Here is a 16,464-nt window from a genome sequence, read left to right on the forward strand (position 1 = left end):
CATTATAATATAGTAATTTGGTAAAACACAGTAAATATCTAGTTAAAATAAACCAAGTATTTATTTCTAAACTATTTTACACTAAATTAACCAAAAGGAAAATAATATATATTATTTTTTTCATTAAAAAAATACATTGTAAAAAAAACTGACCTACATATATATATTTTGATAAAATGTTTTATTGCATGGAAGATGTCACATAGACACTCGTGAACATCAAAGAGTTTATGATGCAGATGAATCATTTAATCAGTTTTGAATTGATTCACTGGAGCTGACTGTTTCAACTGATTCATGATCAATTGTAGTCATTGCAAAAATAAAGTGCCATCTTTATGCTCCTCATGTGAATGTTCTGTGAATATCTGATTGCTCAAACAAGGAAGGATTTTAATATCCATGTTACTGATGCTGAATTTTAATTATCCTTTTTCTCTCGCTGTTTTATCTCAGGTTGGGTTGAAAAGGAGACATACTACTGAATTGTCAATTATTTCTCTCATTGATTCTCCCTCATTCCCTCGCTCTCTTTTTTATCTCTCTCTCTCTCTCTCTCTCTCTCTCTCTATCTTTCACATTCTACTCATTCCTCCCTTCACTATAAAAACACCAATACAGAAACAGCCATGTTATTCCTTCCTTTTACTGAAATAAAAAAAGAAGGTGAGAGGACCAACCACAGAGGAAGACAACAAACCTCCTGTTTTTTGTAATTTTTTCTGCTCAAAGACTACAGCTGAATCTGCCAGTATACTGATACTAACACACTGTTAGCGTGTGCGCACGCATCACGTCTGTCCAAACCCAGCAGCTGCATAAAGACTCGGTCACTTTCGACAGGGACTCCTGTACAAACACTGCCATGTTACTGCCGTTACTGTTATCTTTACTGTCCAGAAATACAATAACCTGAAGATCCTCACTCTTTTAGACTCTCGCCCTCTGCTGGGGAAAAGAGGAGCACAGCTTTCCTCACCCCAATCTGGCACCTGTCTGTCTCTCTTTCTAAGAGTGTTGTTTTTATTAATCATTCATAACTTCTTTTGTTAGTTTTTTTTTATGTTAGAAGTGTGTCTGAGAGCTGCTTGGTTTCATTTTTCTCAGATATGACAAAGCACACTGCCACCGTTTCACTCTCTCTCTCTCTCTCTCTCTCTCGCTCGCTCCTCTTTTCCCTCCCCTTTTATCCTGCACCTCTTCCTACCTCCCTCCCAGCTCTTGCTCCTTCTGTCCGTCTCTCTGTCCCTGTCTGTTTGTCTGTTCGTGAACGATGTGAAGAAGCCGCCCTCCTCTATCCGCCCCCCGTTTCCCCTCTTCCCCTGTTAAAAAAAAGAGAAAACACAATCTTTGTGTCCTAGGAAAAAGAGGATTCTCTCTGATTTCATTGTTTAAATAAGTGCAGAAAAAATGGAATAAAAGCAATGTACCAATATATGAAACAACAGCAAAAAATGAAATAAAAAAGAAGGATCCCTCTCTTTTCTCAGCTTGGCGTCGGTTTGTTTTTGTGTCTGATGTCTGGCTTGAGATCAAATGAAATATTCTGTGCAAATTTAAAAAATCTACTGCATTTTCAGGACGCCTAAACATGCATTCACACTGTGTTTGAGTTCAAAATCATTATTTTTCATTTGTAAATATCAAAAAGTCATTTCACAGGAGTAAATAGTGTAGTTGAATATCACCCAGAATGCATCCAGATGTCTTTTCAGTTTTTAATTCACATTATTCTCAGTGATTGTCATTATTTACTCATTTCTATATTTAGATAATGAGAATCATCCTTTCCAGACACAATGCTTTTTAATTTAATTAAAACTATAATAATGTACAAAAATACTGCCATATACTACTTTTAATACTGATATAATGCTTTAAAATTTTAACAAAACACAGTTTTGCAGCATATTCATGAGAATTTTGGGGTTAAGAAATGTGATTGTTATGAAAATAATTTGATAAAATATTTATTTTATTTATTCATTTGAGAGGTTTTGTGATTCAATACTGATTTAAAACTTTTCAAATTATTTTACATATTTTTTGCAGTATGTATGAGAATTTGGGGATAAGAAATGTGATTTAATGTAATGAAAATAATTTGATAAAATAGATTATTTTATTTTAGAATATATAATTCAAAATGACTTCTATTTATGTTACTCTATTATTATATTTTATTGTATTTGGGGGTTGAAATATATAGGCACATTCTTGATAGCTTTGTGTGGTTCAGCCAGTAAATCGTAGTCAGCTAATAAAAATATTACTAAAAACGACTCGCTCGATTAACATGACCAGTGTGAGAACTTTTACCTCTGAAATGGATTTTTCTGAACTCTGTAAGTCTGTTAATGGTTTTTACTGTCATTAATTCACTCTCACAGGTTTATAACCTTCCTTCTCATAGCTTTTATGAGTTTTGGCGCTGTGACATTTATAGAGGTGGCTCCTCCCAAAATCATATCACATTAAACACATCTTACCTGAAATCACTCCGTAATATTTGAGCAAAATTCATCATTTTGAGGAAGTTGTTTTTCAATAACGTTTCAGGTGGTCATAAATTTAATTTGAGATAAAAAATTCTCTGTAAATAAATAAATAAAATAAAATTGCTTTTGCACAGACGTATCACCTAGAGGTGTGGGTCACCCCTTTTAAACACCGTCTGCACACACAGATAGAGAGGCCTATAACAGCTTATAATATTTATACAAGCTGTATATATATATATATATATATATATATATATATATATATATATACAGTTTGGGGTTTTATATGAAAGAGAGAGGAGGAGATGGGCTGCAGTAAAGTCTTTGATGAATTCCCTGGTTACATTCAGCCTCTGTTTCATTTTGATGATGAAGAGGGCTCACAAACACACACACACACACACACACACACACAAAACCACACCTCTAAAAACTGAATTACAAACATGCCTTGAAGCCAACTCTCCAAAATAACAGAAATATGTCTCCTCATTATGAAACACACACACATACACACGCGCTCCCCTTGTCAGCTGTCCTGCCCGCTTTAATCTTTCTGCTCAATGCAGCCCCCCAATCTCTCTCTCTCCCTCTCTCTCCCCCTTTCCCCCTCTCCCTCTCTCGCTCCACTGTTCTGTGTGATAGAATATCGATCGCTCGCTTCGTCTCAGCAGAAAGGGGGAAGGGAGGGGGCAATGGTCAGATGTGCTCCAAGGTCGTCTCCTTGGCAACTGCCGGATAGGTCACAGGGTTGCCATGGCGCATAGGTCGTCGGGGTCACCGAGAGGAGGAGGGGTCACTGGGCTGACCAGTAATGTTTGGGTGATGAGTAATTGTGGACATGCTCTGTGTTTGGGTGTGCAACTGGGGACGCGTTCATGTTCACACCAGCCATGTTTTGATTGATCTCTATACTTACACACACAATACAGACTATATGTGATTACATATTCAATAAAATGAGGATCTTTGACACAACAGAGCAGTCCAGTTCAAATAAAGAGAGTGACTTTTGTGTTTAAATCCTCTAATCATAATATCAAAACTGCTTCGCTAATATAAGAATTTGAGGAACAATCACGAAAATTAACCAGGGTTTTTACTACAGTAACCATAGTTTAACAATGGTATTTGTATTAAAACTGTGGTTATACAAATTGTAATCAATCCACCAAAGTTACTACATTTTTACTACTAACATGGTTAATTTTCGTAATGATTACATAGCCTATATTCCATAAAATGGTGCTCTTTTCCACACTATTTCAAATAAACAGTCCTCTTATAATAATTTCAAAGTCTTGTGTGAGTTGCTATCAGTTGAGGTTGCTGAAATCAGCTTATGTTCTTCAAAACTGCTTCGCTAATATAATAATTTGAGGAACGTACATAACATAAGACTAAAGTCAAAGGGAAAACGTTTTCGTATATTATATATATATATGTACATTATTTATGTACGTTTAAACACTGAGATATACTTGTTAAATAGCCTATAAATCAATTATACATAATTTATTGACACGGAAATCCCTCGGAAAGCGGTTAACTGTTGCTATGGTTACCTTCTGAGGCTAACGGACATCCTGTTTGTGAGCATCCGTGTAAGTGCGCTTAAACTGACTTTGTCTAACTCTTATGGTTACTAATAATACTGAAATCAACTTTTAAGACCCTCTTAACATTTGTTTTTACTTAATGTGGTGGATTTAAACCTTAATTCGCTCCGTATAGTCTCCACAAGCTATTTTAGGTGAGACTGACCGTTTATGCCGTTGACCCGTGCAAAGAACGATTCTCGCCGCTAGATGGAGACCAAACGCGCCGAATCATCTGATTTCTTGTTGATAATTATTTGAACGTCGAGTTGAGGTTCAAGATTGGGTTCAGAGGTTTCTTCCGATCGAACTTCATCCTTTCAACCAGGTGATAATGTTACACGCTTTTGGTTATATACACATTATATTGGTTTATCACACTAATAGGGCTATACTGACAAGATTTAATCTTAAAAAGTTAACGTTATTTATTATGGTATTCCGGTCAACAAGACGGAAATTGTATTGTTCTTAGAAAATAAACCAATAGATAGGTTAGCATTTGGATAATGATGCTCTTACCTGAATAAATACTGTTTTTACATTTAAATATAAATCTAAATAATATATAAATCTAAATAATTAATGGTTAATATTTACATAACATAACATGTGTGTAGAGGGCCTTTTCTCTTCAAATTCTAAACGATTGTGGACAAAATAATTGAGATTGAGGTTATTGGCTAGTTGAATAACCACCATTTCCCTGAGTCAACCTTAAAAACTGGTATAACCATCTTGAAGCTGGTTAGTTAGTTAGTAAGAAATGACAAGCTAGAAATTAGTTGCCATGCTGCAAAACACAGCCACCATCTTCTTAATCTATATTTCATAGTCTTTGTATAAAGCTTTGCCCTTAAGACTCAGTAAGAAACTAATAGCTACAAAAGAAATTAATGTTGATTAATCAGTATCTGTTCATACTGAATCTTAGTGGCTTAAATATGTTTTTAAAATGTTTGTGTGTGTGTGTGTGTGTGTGTTTTCGTGGAGGTATGTTAAAACATGTCAAGGTGTATCTGGAAGCTTTTAAACGGTTAGCTGGTCTGATATTTGATAGTTGGAGTTTGTTCCAATGAGGAATCAGGATAGAAATGGATGGAAAAATCTGGACTTGGACGAGCAGGAAGTCTTCGTGTCGAGGGGATTTAAGCGACCAGAAGTGGCTGATCGAAGTGACCAGACTGGGGTGTACGAGTTTGATGAAGGATTTTAGGTAATGGTTCTATGGGCCATTGGCAGCATTGCAGGCTAGGACTAGTGTCATGGGTTTAATTCTCGCAGTTACTGGCAGTCAGTGTAGAGAACTGAGCAAAGGCGGAAAATGAGAGAATTTCCAGAGGTTAAATACAAGTCGAGCGGCAGCATTTTGGATGCGCTCGAAGGACCGTGTAGCAGATATAGGTGGACCAGAGAGGACCTGAGGTCCTGAGAGGACCTGATAGTAGTCTATCTGTGTTTGAAAAATGCCTTAAAAGCACGATTAAAGGGATGATTAATGTTATTTGAGGTATTCAGATCCTTGCATTTTTTTCATTGAGAGCTCTGAACCATACAGAAGTGTAGAATAAAATTTATATACACATTTCTAAGGCTTTTAAATCATCAACATGATCAAAACTGTCCTGAAAAACCTGTTGTCCGATGCATGTACAACTTTTATTTTGCCTGTAATATTTCAAGATCACAAATGAATAAATGTAAATACTGGACTGGAGCAACTTAGGTTTACTTAATTTCCATGCATATATATATTTTTTCTTTTAAGAAAAATGTATCATCAAATATGATACATTACGCTTTTGAAGAAGTTTTTTTCATTAATCTCTTAATTGCCATTATATTGCATTGCATTATGTTTTAAATCCCACAAACTAAAAATGTAAATATTATCTTAATAAGATACATTATTGGGATAAATGACAAATGAGAACAATTATATTTACATGCATTTTATGAAAGTAGCCTACACTGTAAAGATCTCAATGATTTGCATTACAAGCTATAAGAATTTCATCTTAAATTTTGGCCATGTTCATTCACCAATTACACCAATTGCTGAAAGAATATTGATATAACAAAGTAGAAGTCAGACTTTATTTTATACATTGGAAAGAAGATATACAAATATTACAAGCTAATTTTTTTTCCCCTTTGGAACAGAGTGCACTGATCATTCTTGTATATAAAAAATGTAGCTATAATACGTTTTGAATACATGATGACTTTAAGATGCAGACATTTTTGAAAGTATTATATAACCCTATGCTTTGATTGTTGTACATGCAGAATTATAGAGCTCATCCATTAAGTCGTGTATGATGGATTTGAGATGTTCCAATGTCCATCAAGCAGAGTCCAACCCTCAATAACTCTCAGGCTCCCTCACAAATGTGCCCCTTTTCCCCATCAGTATCTAATCGGTCGTCATGGAAACAGCCAAGATGCTGGGTACAACAAGGGAAAGTGAGAGAAGGAGAGATGGAGGGTGAGGGACACTGGAAAAAAGTGTCTGAAAGGTCGCTCGCTCACAGATTAAAGGTTGGTTATGACAACTGTTTCTGTGCCTGCTCTGGCTCAAATTCAGGTCCTCATGTTAGTAACATTAAATATTTCATCTAGTTAATGCTGTGTTTTTGTAAACCCCCCCACAAAACCCCAAATATATCATGTTCGGCTGTTGTTCCTCCGGTTTCTCGCCATGTCACGCACATTGATCTTCCGCTTTCTCCTGATCTCTCTCTTTCTCTCTGGCTCACTCTTTCTCCCTGAAAGAGCCAGATGGGGTGAGCGTTTTTTTTCTCAGAGGCCCTCCTGCACGTGCCTCCTATTCAGAGCCTTAAAGCGTTTAATTCATGAGGGGTTTGATTCTACAGAGAAGGGGCCTCTACATCCCTCCCTCCGCCTGCGTTCTTTTGCCCCTCTCTCTTTCTCTGATCCACTCTTGCACCATCTTATTTCTTCCTCTGTTCACCTCACTTTTTTCCCTCGCAGCTCTTTTATTCACTCCCCTTTTTTACTGTTTCTTTCCTCCATGCATTGCGTTCCTGTCTCTTTTGCCATTTACTGTTCAGAAGTAAATTTCTGAATAAAAAAATATTTAAAAGCTCTTCATAATGCATTTGTTGTGAAGAAAATACAGAGAAGTGTGATAATATATGTTTTGTTGTTGATCAAACTGATCAATCAGATTTTTTTCAAATGCACATGCAAACAAAAAAACATACCGTTTTTGTTTCATATAAATGCATAGAGTATGTGCAGGATTGACCCGCTCACTCTCTGATAATTACACATTGAGTTAGTGACCATTATCCTGTCAGGTGCCTGTTTGATGAAGCTGCGATAAACCTTTCTCCTGTCCTTGCTTTGCTCTCTCCCTGTCTTTCTCTGTTCTTGAAATTCAGAGCCGGCTTTCTCCAAAAGCTTGGGATTCGGCACTTCTAACATTTTTAAAAATGAAATTTAGAAATTTGGACCTGCTGGCTCCTGAAAATCTTCCCATCTTTCACACAACTAGCTACAGGGATTGGTCACAGATAAATATTTTTTAAATAAATATCATATACAAATCATTGACATTCAGAGCAGAGGGCTTCAACAAATTATTCAAATGAGTTTGTTTCTCAATGGCTGATTTAGTTTTTTAATAACTGTTTTGATAATCGATTTTTAATTCGTTTTTTTATTATTGTTTGTGTGTGCGTGCGCGTGCGCGCGCTCAATAATAGCAAATGTTTTTACATCAGTGACAGAATATCTTGAGGCGACTATATCAAGGTGCACTTTGTTTCCTTATAGAAAATGTCAAATCAGACAAAGGTGTGTATACATAGCCTATGTACGGTATGTTTGTGTAATTAGCACTATGTTTATTTAAATGCCTATTATCAGTGTATCTATTTCAAATGACAGGATATACGAGGCTTATAATATGCACAAGCCAGTTTCAAAATACACGTTTTCCCTCCATTTTGATGACCTCTCCACCTGCCGACGGGACCCCGGTGCCAGAAACTTGGGATTATTTAGTGTAGTTGGGCTTTAATTGATATTAAATGTGATCAATAGGCTATTTATTCGGCTTCAGTTAACGCGAAAATAATAAGGCCTTATGTTCGCGACCGGTGTGTTCCCGGATAGAGGCCGATGCGCCGTAGAGTGGAAATCGATGAACACACTGAGTTAATTATGAGAAATTAATTAAAAGGATGGAATTGTGACTTTTATAAAGAGCGAACTGCCATCGGGATATCGACAGGTCGAGAGGAGAGCGAGAGACGCTTCCTCCCGTCGCGCGCGTGTTTGAAGTCTGGAGCGCGCGGCTGGTATCTCTCTATCTGGACTAGAGACATGGAGAGTGAGACAGACAGACAGAGAAAGAGAGAGGCAGAGACGTGCTGACACCAACCTCAAAGATACAGTGAAAATCTTCCAGGTTTAAACTCTGTCTGTCTTTTAGGAAGCTGTCTTGGCAGCGTGAAGGGCTTTACGATGAAACGTATTAGGCTATTTAGGTTTTAATTAAATGGTTTATAAAGGAATGTGCATTTAGGAATCTAGAAATCTTAGAAATTGGAGCATTGTGTGTATAGATATTATAATGCTTAATTTGTAATAATAATAATAATAAAAAAACTTACTTCACCCATGCTTGCAATATGATAACCTTTTATCTCACCTCTCATTCTTTCTCTTTTCCTTTTGGCATCATCCACCAATTCGTTTAATCCAATTAAGGGTTTAATCGTAAAGTTAGACTAAAATACATAATTTTATATCTAAAAAAACACGAGTAGGCCTGTAAGATTCTTTTAACGCTTTGAATATTTTCAGAGACTGACTATAGGTTTGCCGTTGTTAAATGAATGTGGAATTTAGCAACACGACATTTGCATTGCTTGTTTGCCAGAAGAAGAAAAATAAACATTAACACAAATGTATGTATTTTTATGTATATATGTTATAGTCTATTTACAGTTTTTATGATTTGTAAGGTTTATCATTATTCAGCAAATAGACATGCAAACTTTTCTTGTGTTCACTTGTTTATTTCAGAACGTAACTTATTTTTATGGTGTCCGATTATGAAAGTGTTTAATCTAATGTTTTCTGTTGATTTTACTTTATTAATTTCCCGTATGTTGCAACAACTTGGCTGTATTGGGCATTTAGTGCAGTGTTTTCGTTTTAAGAACTGGATCGTCGAATTTACAATGGAAATGTATTTATTAGTCCTGCATTGATTAAAATATGTACTGCTCTTTTATGTAGCCTATTGTTTTCACAATATAACATTTAATCCTTTTTTTTTTTTTTTGCTAAATGGTTAAAATATATAATATGGCAGCATTTGCATTTATTGTTTAATTATGCATTGACATGTTTGCATTTTTGCATATTCAAAATGCAAACTAGCTATGCATAAAACGCACAGATTAAAACAAACATTAAAATCGTAAATTTAAAATGAATGCAAATTTACGTAAAAAGTGAATATTAATTTTAGTATCATATTGCCTTTGACTTCAGTCTTCAAATTTCGTTTAGGAACTAAAAGAATCTTTAAAATAGTTTATTATTTTTTATTTTTTTTACAAACTAAAAGAACGTTCAGATATTTGAGTTTATAAATGCAAATCGCCTATACATTCATTAAATAAATGCATGCTTATAGACAAACGTGCGCACGTCGGGTGAGAATTTTAGTGATGCATGTGCATGCTTTGATCATTTATGTTATGAATAAATTTGTTTAATGTTAATGCTTATTTAGATTTATGATAAATGTACCCAATTAATGAGCAACTAAAGGGAAATCTATTTTTGACAACTGAACGTGCAGGTGTCGGTAAAAACTCCAGTTGGAAGATGTGAAATCATGCAGTGTTGAAGCATGTGATTTACTCTGCACATCATTTTAGTGGTGTTGCGCAGTGTTTTAGTATTGAAATATAGTTAATGCAGCAATTTATTATAATATGCATGCACATCCTTAAAAATAAATTAATATTTTGAAAATTATTATTTTTAATTATTAATGTAAAATAAGTGAAATCACGCAAAATGATTGCATATTAATACGTTTAAAATCATATTAATTTTTCCAGATATTTTGCAAATATTTTGATATATCGGTCGCAAGTTATGACTAAATGGAAGTAGGCCTCTATCTCGCTGTGAATCTCATGTTTTTGTCATGAAGGTTTCGTTCATTTCAAAGTTCATTGTGTTCCCTGGATTTGAGAGAATTTTGCTCACCTCGGCAAAAAGCTGCAAAATAGTATCGATCTTTCAACTTAAGCAACAACTTTTGGTCCAAAAGGCTTTAACGATCAGAACAAAAACAGGAGAAAAAAACAACCTTGACATTAACGCTAAAAAATACCATTTGTCCACACAATGTGCAAAGCTGTGCAAAGCCCATTAGCTCACGACCTCAGTGTCAAAGGGCAGCTGGTCAGTCTCCAGACGCGCCGGCCGCGAGAGCGCGCATCGGCTTCTGTCCTTATTGCTCTATATTTCATTAGTGAAGAAGCAAATGCCCGGCATACACGTTCAAATAATATATACTATTACAAATACAGATATATAGACTTTATATTGGGAAAATGTAAATATCCATACATGTTTATAATTTATACCTATTTTTGAGTGAGATCTTAACCTAGACATATTGTACCACATATAGATTTAATAAAATGTTTATTTTTCTATGTAATTGTAGAAAGTAAAATAGAAACTGAAAATAATGCATGAAGATAAACATATAAACTATTTATATAAAATATGATGTTTTCCTACAAAATAATGCATTTGATAGATATTAAATAATGATATTTCGTGACTGGATTTCAGTGAATTTTACCATGGAATGGAAACAGTGTGTAGGTTGCAGTGGATGTCATGTTTGGTCTGTTTGTAATCAATAGCTTTGATTCTCTTGAGCTGATCATTGACTTTTTGATGTGCCATCATAAGGAGTGTCAGTGAGGTATTGACCTCCAACATTGATGCCTTTCTGCATCTTCATTGTGTGTGTGTTTTTTTATTATTAAAGACCAAATCTAGTGTGTGCATGCATGTGTTCGATTTGAATTAAGACCTTGCTGTATTACTTAAAAAAAAGGAATAGATCAATGCAAATAAATAGTATCTGAATGGTTAATAATAAGCTATGATATTATTGTCTGTCATTACCTATATATAATTAGGCTTTGGAACATATATCCATGTTTTTCTATGAGTAAAATTATTTGATTGTTTTGCGACAAACACGTAAACGCATGCACACACACGCACGCTCTGTGCTGGTTGGTTGTCCAGGTGGTTAGAATGCAGGCAAGCGATCAAGTTGAGGGGTTGAAGGTCAATTTCATCCCAGACGAATGACCTCATTCGCTGGAGGCTGACCCCTGTGGTCAAACTGGGTAAGGGGAGGAAAGAAAGTGATAAATAGAGAGAAAGAAATTAGAAACGATTGGCACCGGGGCCTATCATCTAACAGTTGTGATGTTGTCGTCTTTGATGTTGTGTGCATTTTCATTGTTTTGGTCAGATTCTGCCATTGTCCTTTTAGATTAAGTAGATTTTCACTCTTTCTCTCTCGCTCTCTCTCATGAATTAACACCTGACCTTGACCACTGACACTGAACCTAACCTTCAAGAGTGCCTAACATCAACCCCCACGGCCCCAAAATACACACTCACACACACATGCACATTAAGAGAGAGAGGAGAGAAACAACCACACACACAGATGTCCAGCTAGAAGCCTGTGTGAGGATCTTAAGTAAATGTCACATCATAAATTGCACTTCAATCTATGGCGGTTTGTATATATATAATTTTTGAGCATTGTATAAGTTATGACTCCACATAAATACGAATTTGTTTTTAACAACATGTGGATGTTGTCATTAAAGAGGCCTGTAGTGTATGCGCGCACACGTATATATATATATATACATGTGTGTATATAATATTTAACATTTATTTAACATTTTATATATATATATATATATATATATATATATATATATATATATATATATATATATATATATATATATATATATGTGTGTGTGTGTGTGTGTATATTTATATGTATGTAATATTAACATATTTTTTATATTATATATATATATATATATATATATATAAACACATGATTAATGTATGTATGTTATTCCTGGTTTTATTGAATGCTATAAAAGATTATTTTTTTATTTTATTTGTGTTTTTATTTAGAAAAATTGGCAATAGTAACTGTAGAGTTACGTATTTATTAATTTATTTTTTATAACCTCAATATACAAATAAGAAATAAGCAGGTAGACACAAACAAGGGAATGCAAGGCCAGGGAAGAAGAAAAAACCTACCCACAGAATTCTCCAGACTAAGTATTTACACTCCTATAGGTTTTGTTACGTCTCCTCCCCCAAACACCCCTCTCTTTTTCTTTCTTTCTCCATCTTCCTGCTTAATCCCTGCCTACTTCACCACATGTTTTCTAATCCCAAATATCAGAGGTATCCCCCCCTCGCCTTTGAGCCCCTAATGCTGAAACCTCCTTTGATACAACCTTCTTTGCTTCCTCTTCCCCTCTTTTTTCCCCTCATCTTATCACTCACTCACACTCCCTGCTCTTGTCCTCTTGTGCCTTGTGTATTGTTTCGCTCGCTTCTTTCTCTTTTAGTTGCCATGTTGTTTGTGCAATTTATTTACCTGCAACAACACATACATTTTTAAACTACAATTAAATGCATTTTAAAATAAATTGATGGTAAATCTCTTAATTATTTCCTCCTTTTTTTGCTTGTTGGATCTTCATGTCAAAGGAGTGTGAGAATATGTAGTGTCATGTGCATGTTTGTTCACTTTGCCAGGTGTCATATCAATAGGTTAATAGGCATAGTGGCACATAAACTAAGTCGCTGATTAGTTGGCACTTCACAAATCCATACACTAGTCAGGAGTCATAGACCCTTCTGCATTGATTTCCCCCTTTGCCTTAAGAATGAGGTAGAGGTCGGCATGGGGTTCAGCTATTGATTGACCCCAAATCACAACCCACCCACTCCCCGTCAACCGGGGCCACCGTAGCTTTTATAGGGTGAGCCGACGGTGCTTCTCTTTGCTTCTGATTGGTTCGGTCAGGGTGCGTCTGTAATTGGGCCTGGTTTTGATTGACAGCTAGATTTACATGCTTACCCATGGATGAGCGCCCCTGTGTTCGGCCATCTGATAGGACCGTTGAACCAACTGCTACGTTCCTGCATTAAAAACATGGCCGCTAACCTTTGACACCCTAATTTGCTTAGTCACCATTTAAAGTTGTGTGATGGTCCATTTAGGTTGGCCGTCGTCCATAATTGAGTCTTCTCGCCGGCACTCGGTCATTATTTGTGTGAAATAATACCTCCCTTTGCTTCTCCCGTCCATGTTTCCTGTCTTTTCTTCTCAGTTGGATAATTGCATGTCTGTTTTCGTCCTCAATTTTTCATCATCTCCACCCGTTTCATTGACTCCATACGTCCCTTTTCCTCACTCATTTCTCTCTATCCACATTTCTCTGCCATTTCTATGCACTTCCTGATTCCCAGCTGTAATCTCATCGGCGTTGCTCCCCTCGTTCTCCTTTTTCCCCACTCACTCGCTCTCGTCTTCACTGTGTAAGCAAGAGAGTAGAGGTTGTTAAACATTTTTCTTCTCTCTTAATTGTTTTGACTTGTGCCATCGGCATCCCGATTAGGGCCCATTGATTTCCTAGTGCTAAGTGCATTGATTTCTACATTTCTTATTGATCTCGGTTCTAAATCTACCCACACACAGTCTCAATGCACAAGGCGAGACAGAGAGCAAGAGGGAGAAGAGAGGAATCTGTTAAGTGTGTCATTGTTAGGCAAAATAGGAAACTTATTGGAATGACCTAGAATGGATAGTTCATAAATGCGGAGCAATTATTTATGTTTGTCGACAAAATTCTCTTTGAAAATATATGTATATGACAGTTTAACGTTTTTTTTTTTTTATGAAATGTTATTAATGAATAAATAATATAATTTAATTAATACTATTAAATATAGTGATACAAAGTATAACAAATGTTATATTAAATAATATATAGAGATTTGTTTTTTTCTTTTTTAACACATAAATAGTGGACATCACACTTATTCACATCTCAACATTCTCTTTACCTTTTGCCTCCGTGTAGCCACACACACTTACACACACTCAGCACCCCATAAAGATCACAGACGGGGTATTGGGGCTTTATCCTCTTCCACTGTAACGGTGGATCACATATTCAGCAGGCCTCTGACGGGGCGAAATCAGCTCCCCCTCTCAAGCTAGTCTGGGTGCTACTGATAGCCCCTTCCATGTCATAGCATTAGGCCGCAGCAGGCCGCTGCGGGCGAGACACATCGCCAGCACTTTGGGGGTCGATGTCTTTTACCAGCTCTGACTGCTGGATCTTCAGCTGCTGTCTGCCAAGTCTTTGATCGTGTTAAAACTAGCATAGCGTGGAATGATGGTAGAATCTGTATGAAATGGAAAAGATGTTTTGTGGCTAGTCCTGTAAAGGATGCATTAATAAAAGAAGAAATAAAAATCTTGTTTGTGAATTTTAGCCGCCATAAGCAAATGTGTGAAATCAAAATATTGTAAGAGTGTTTGGCAGGCTATGCAAGAAAAGCAACAAAAGGGGCAAATGGTGTAAGCAGCCTAGACTGTATCTGGGATTAAAAACTATATTTGTTGTGGTAATATTCCATTAAAGTAACTATTAATTATTGATAATTCATCATCTTATTCTTCTCCCTTCATCCCAGATGTTAAAGGTGCAAAAGAAATACTAATACATCAAAGAGGAAATATAGGGCTAATGATAAATCCATTATATACTGGCATTTAAGAAATACAAATCTCAACATTCCCTTGCATTGATGAGCAGGCTATCTGTCAATAAGACAAGATCTGATGTCAATTGGTGATAAAGAGAAGACAACATTAGCACCGTGTAATTATTACCCTGTGTGTGTTAAAAGAGAGCTACAGCGCAGTGGATGGATTTGTATTAGGGGTATTGGCAGACTTGAGCTGGATATTGACAATATGTCAGCACTGATCATTAGATCAGCTGAAGAGAGAAAGTGTGTGAGTCCCTGCTCAAATCACTTCTAACGCCATGATTCAGGAATTAAGTACACATTGGGTGAAGTATAGTGAATGTTGATTTTTTTTAGTTCTTTTTATTGTGTTTAGAGGCATACATATTCATAACATGCAAAGATTGTTTATAGAAAGTACATTAAATTATTTATGTGGTTGTGTAAGAGAAATCTGGAGTTGTTTTGTATCTGTCATGTGTTGGTGAGAAGGAATGATACAAGGGTTGCACCACAGTGGGAATGTTTCCAAGCCACGGTATTAGCTGCTTTTTACAGCGAGAGGGGGTGTTGATATAATTGTAAGCTGGTATTGATTGGGGCGCCTTGTTATTGATGAGAGAGAATTTAATTCAACCAATGCATTTGTCAACATGACATTGCCATTTAACGATGAACTCTTTCACTATCGCTGTCTGGTTCACCCACCCAGAGACACACAGGAGGAAGTTTCTTTTTATGTGTGCACTGGGTAATGATTATTTCTATTGATCACCAAGTTTCTTTTACTTTTTTTCTTTTTTTTTTTAAATCACAACAGGAACTTAAATAATGATAATGATGCCAGAATTACTATTAATACCTGTCAAAAAATTTGCAGAATCTAATCAGTGACTTTATTTTGTTTTCACTTTATATTCATTATAGCAGGTGCTCAAGTTATTTTAATTTGTGTCTTGCATGTAGTGGTACATTTGGAATAGTTTTTCAGTTTTGTGCATTTTGATTTTCCCTCTTTTTTAAATGATGGCATGCCAATCTTAATACCTGTTCGATACTGTAGTGGACTGTGAGCTGACCATTGAATGTAACCAAATGGAAATGTCATATTTGGAAAATGTGTTTCAGTCTGCACACCTTTCTTCCTTCTCCGTGCTATAGACGCGCAAAACACACTATATTCTACAAGAAATAATTGCTTTTGTCTGGAAGGAGTTTGGATGGGGGGGTTCGCAACGCGTGCCCTTTCAGGCGAGGGGGATTCGTGAAGGACAACTTGTCGCTTCTTTTTTTCCCCCCTCTCGCTCGTTGGACACGCGGATGTCATCTGTCAAATGGAGGGGGTGCTTAGGGACAATAAAGCTCAAGGAACCATTGTGAGTCTGTTGTTGCAGGAAAATATGATTTTCTAAAAACAAATCAAATATGCGTGTGTATGTTGTTTTAAATAGCCTAGCTATAAAGTCATA

The 16,464-nt window shown here is 36.0% G+C and overlaps 2 protein-coding genes across 3 annotated transcripts in view; both read left to right on the top strand.

Moving 5' to 3' along the window:
- Positions 1-1,489, top strand: part of atp1a3a (ATPase Na+/K+ transporting subunit alpha 3a) — a 33,840-nt gene extending 32,351 nt beyond the window's left edge. The window contains exon 21 of the mRNA XM_059555719.1: positions 457-1,489. Coding sequence (XP_059411702.1) covers positions 457-485 — 29 coding nt within the window. The 3' untranslated portion in view covers positions 486-1,489. The remainder of the gene's footprint in view (positions 1-456) is intronic.
- Positions 1,490-4,269: 2,780 nt separating this feature from the next.
- The window catches only part of pou2f2a (POU class 2 homeobox 2a), a 59,721-nt gene continuing 47,526 nt past the window's right edge, over positions 4,270-16,464 (top strand). Inside the window, exons 1-2 of one of the 2 annotated variants that reach the window (XM_059555727.1) lie at positions 4,270-4,427; positions 6,432-6,640. The gene's annotated coding sequence lies outside the window, so the exon portion shown is untranslated. The remainder of the gene's footprint in view (positions 4,428-6,431; positions 6,641-16,464) is intronic. The other variant, XM_059555728.1, reaches the window with a different exon arrangement.

The sequence above is a fragment of the Carassius carassius genome, chromosome 8 (assembly GCF_963082965.1).
Source record: "Carassius carassius chromosome 8, fCarCar2.1, whole genome shotgun sequence".
NCBI lineage: Eukaryota > Metazoa > Chordata > Actinopteri > Cypriniformes > Cyprinidae > Carassius > Carassius carassius.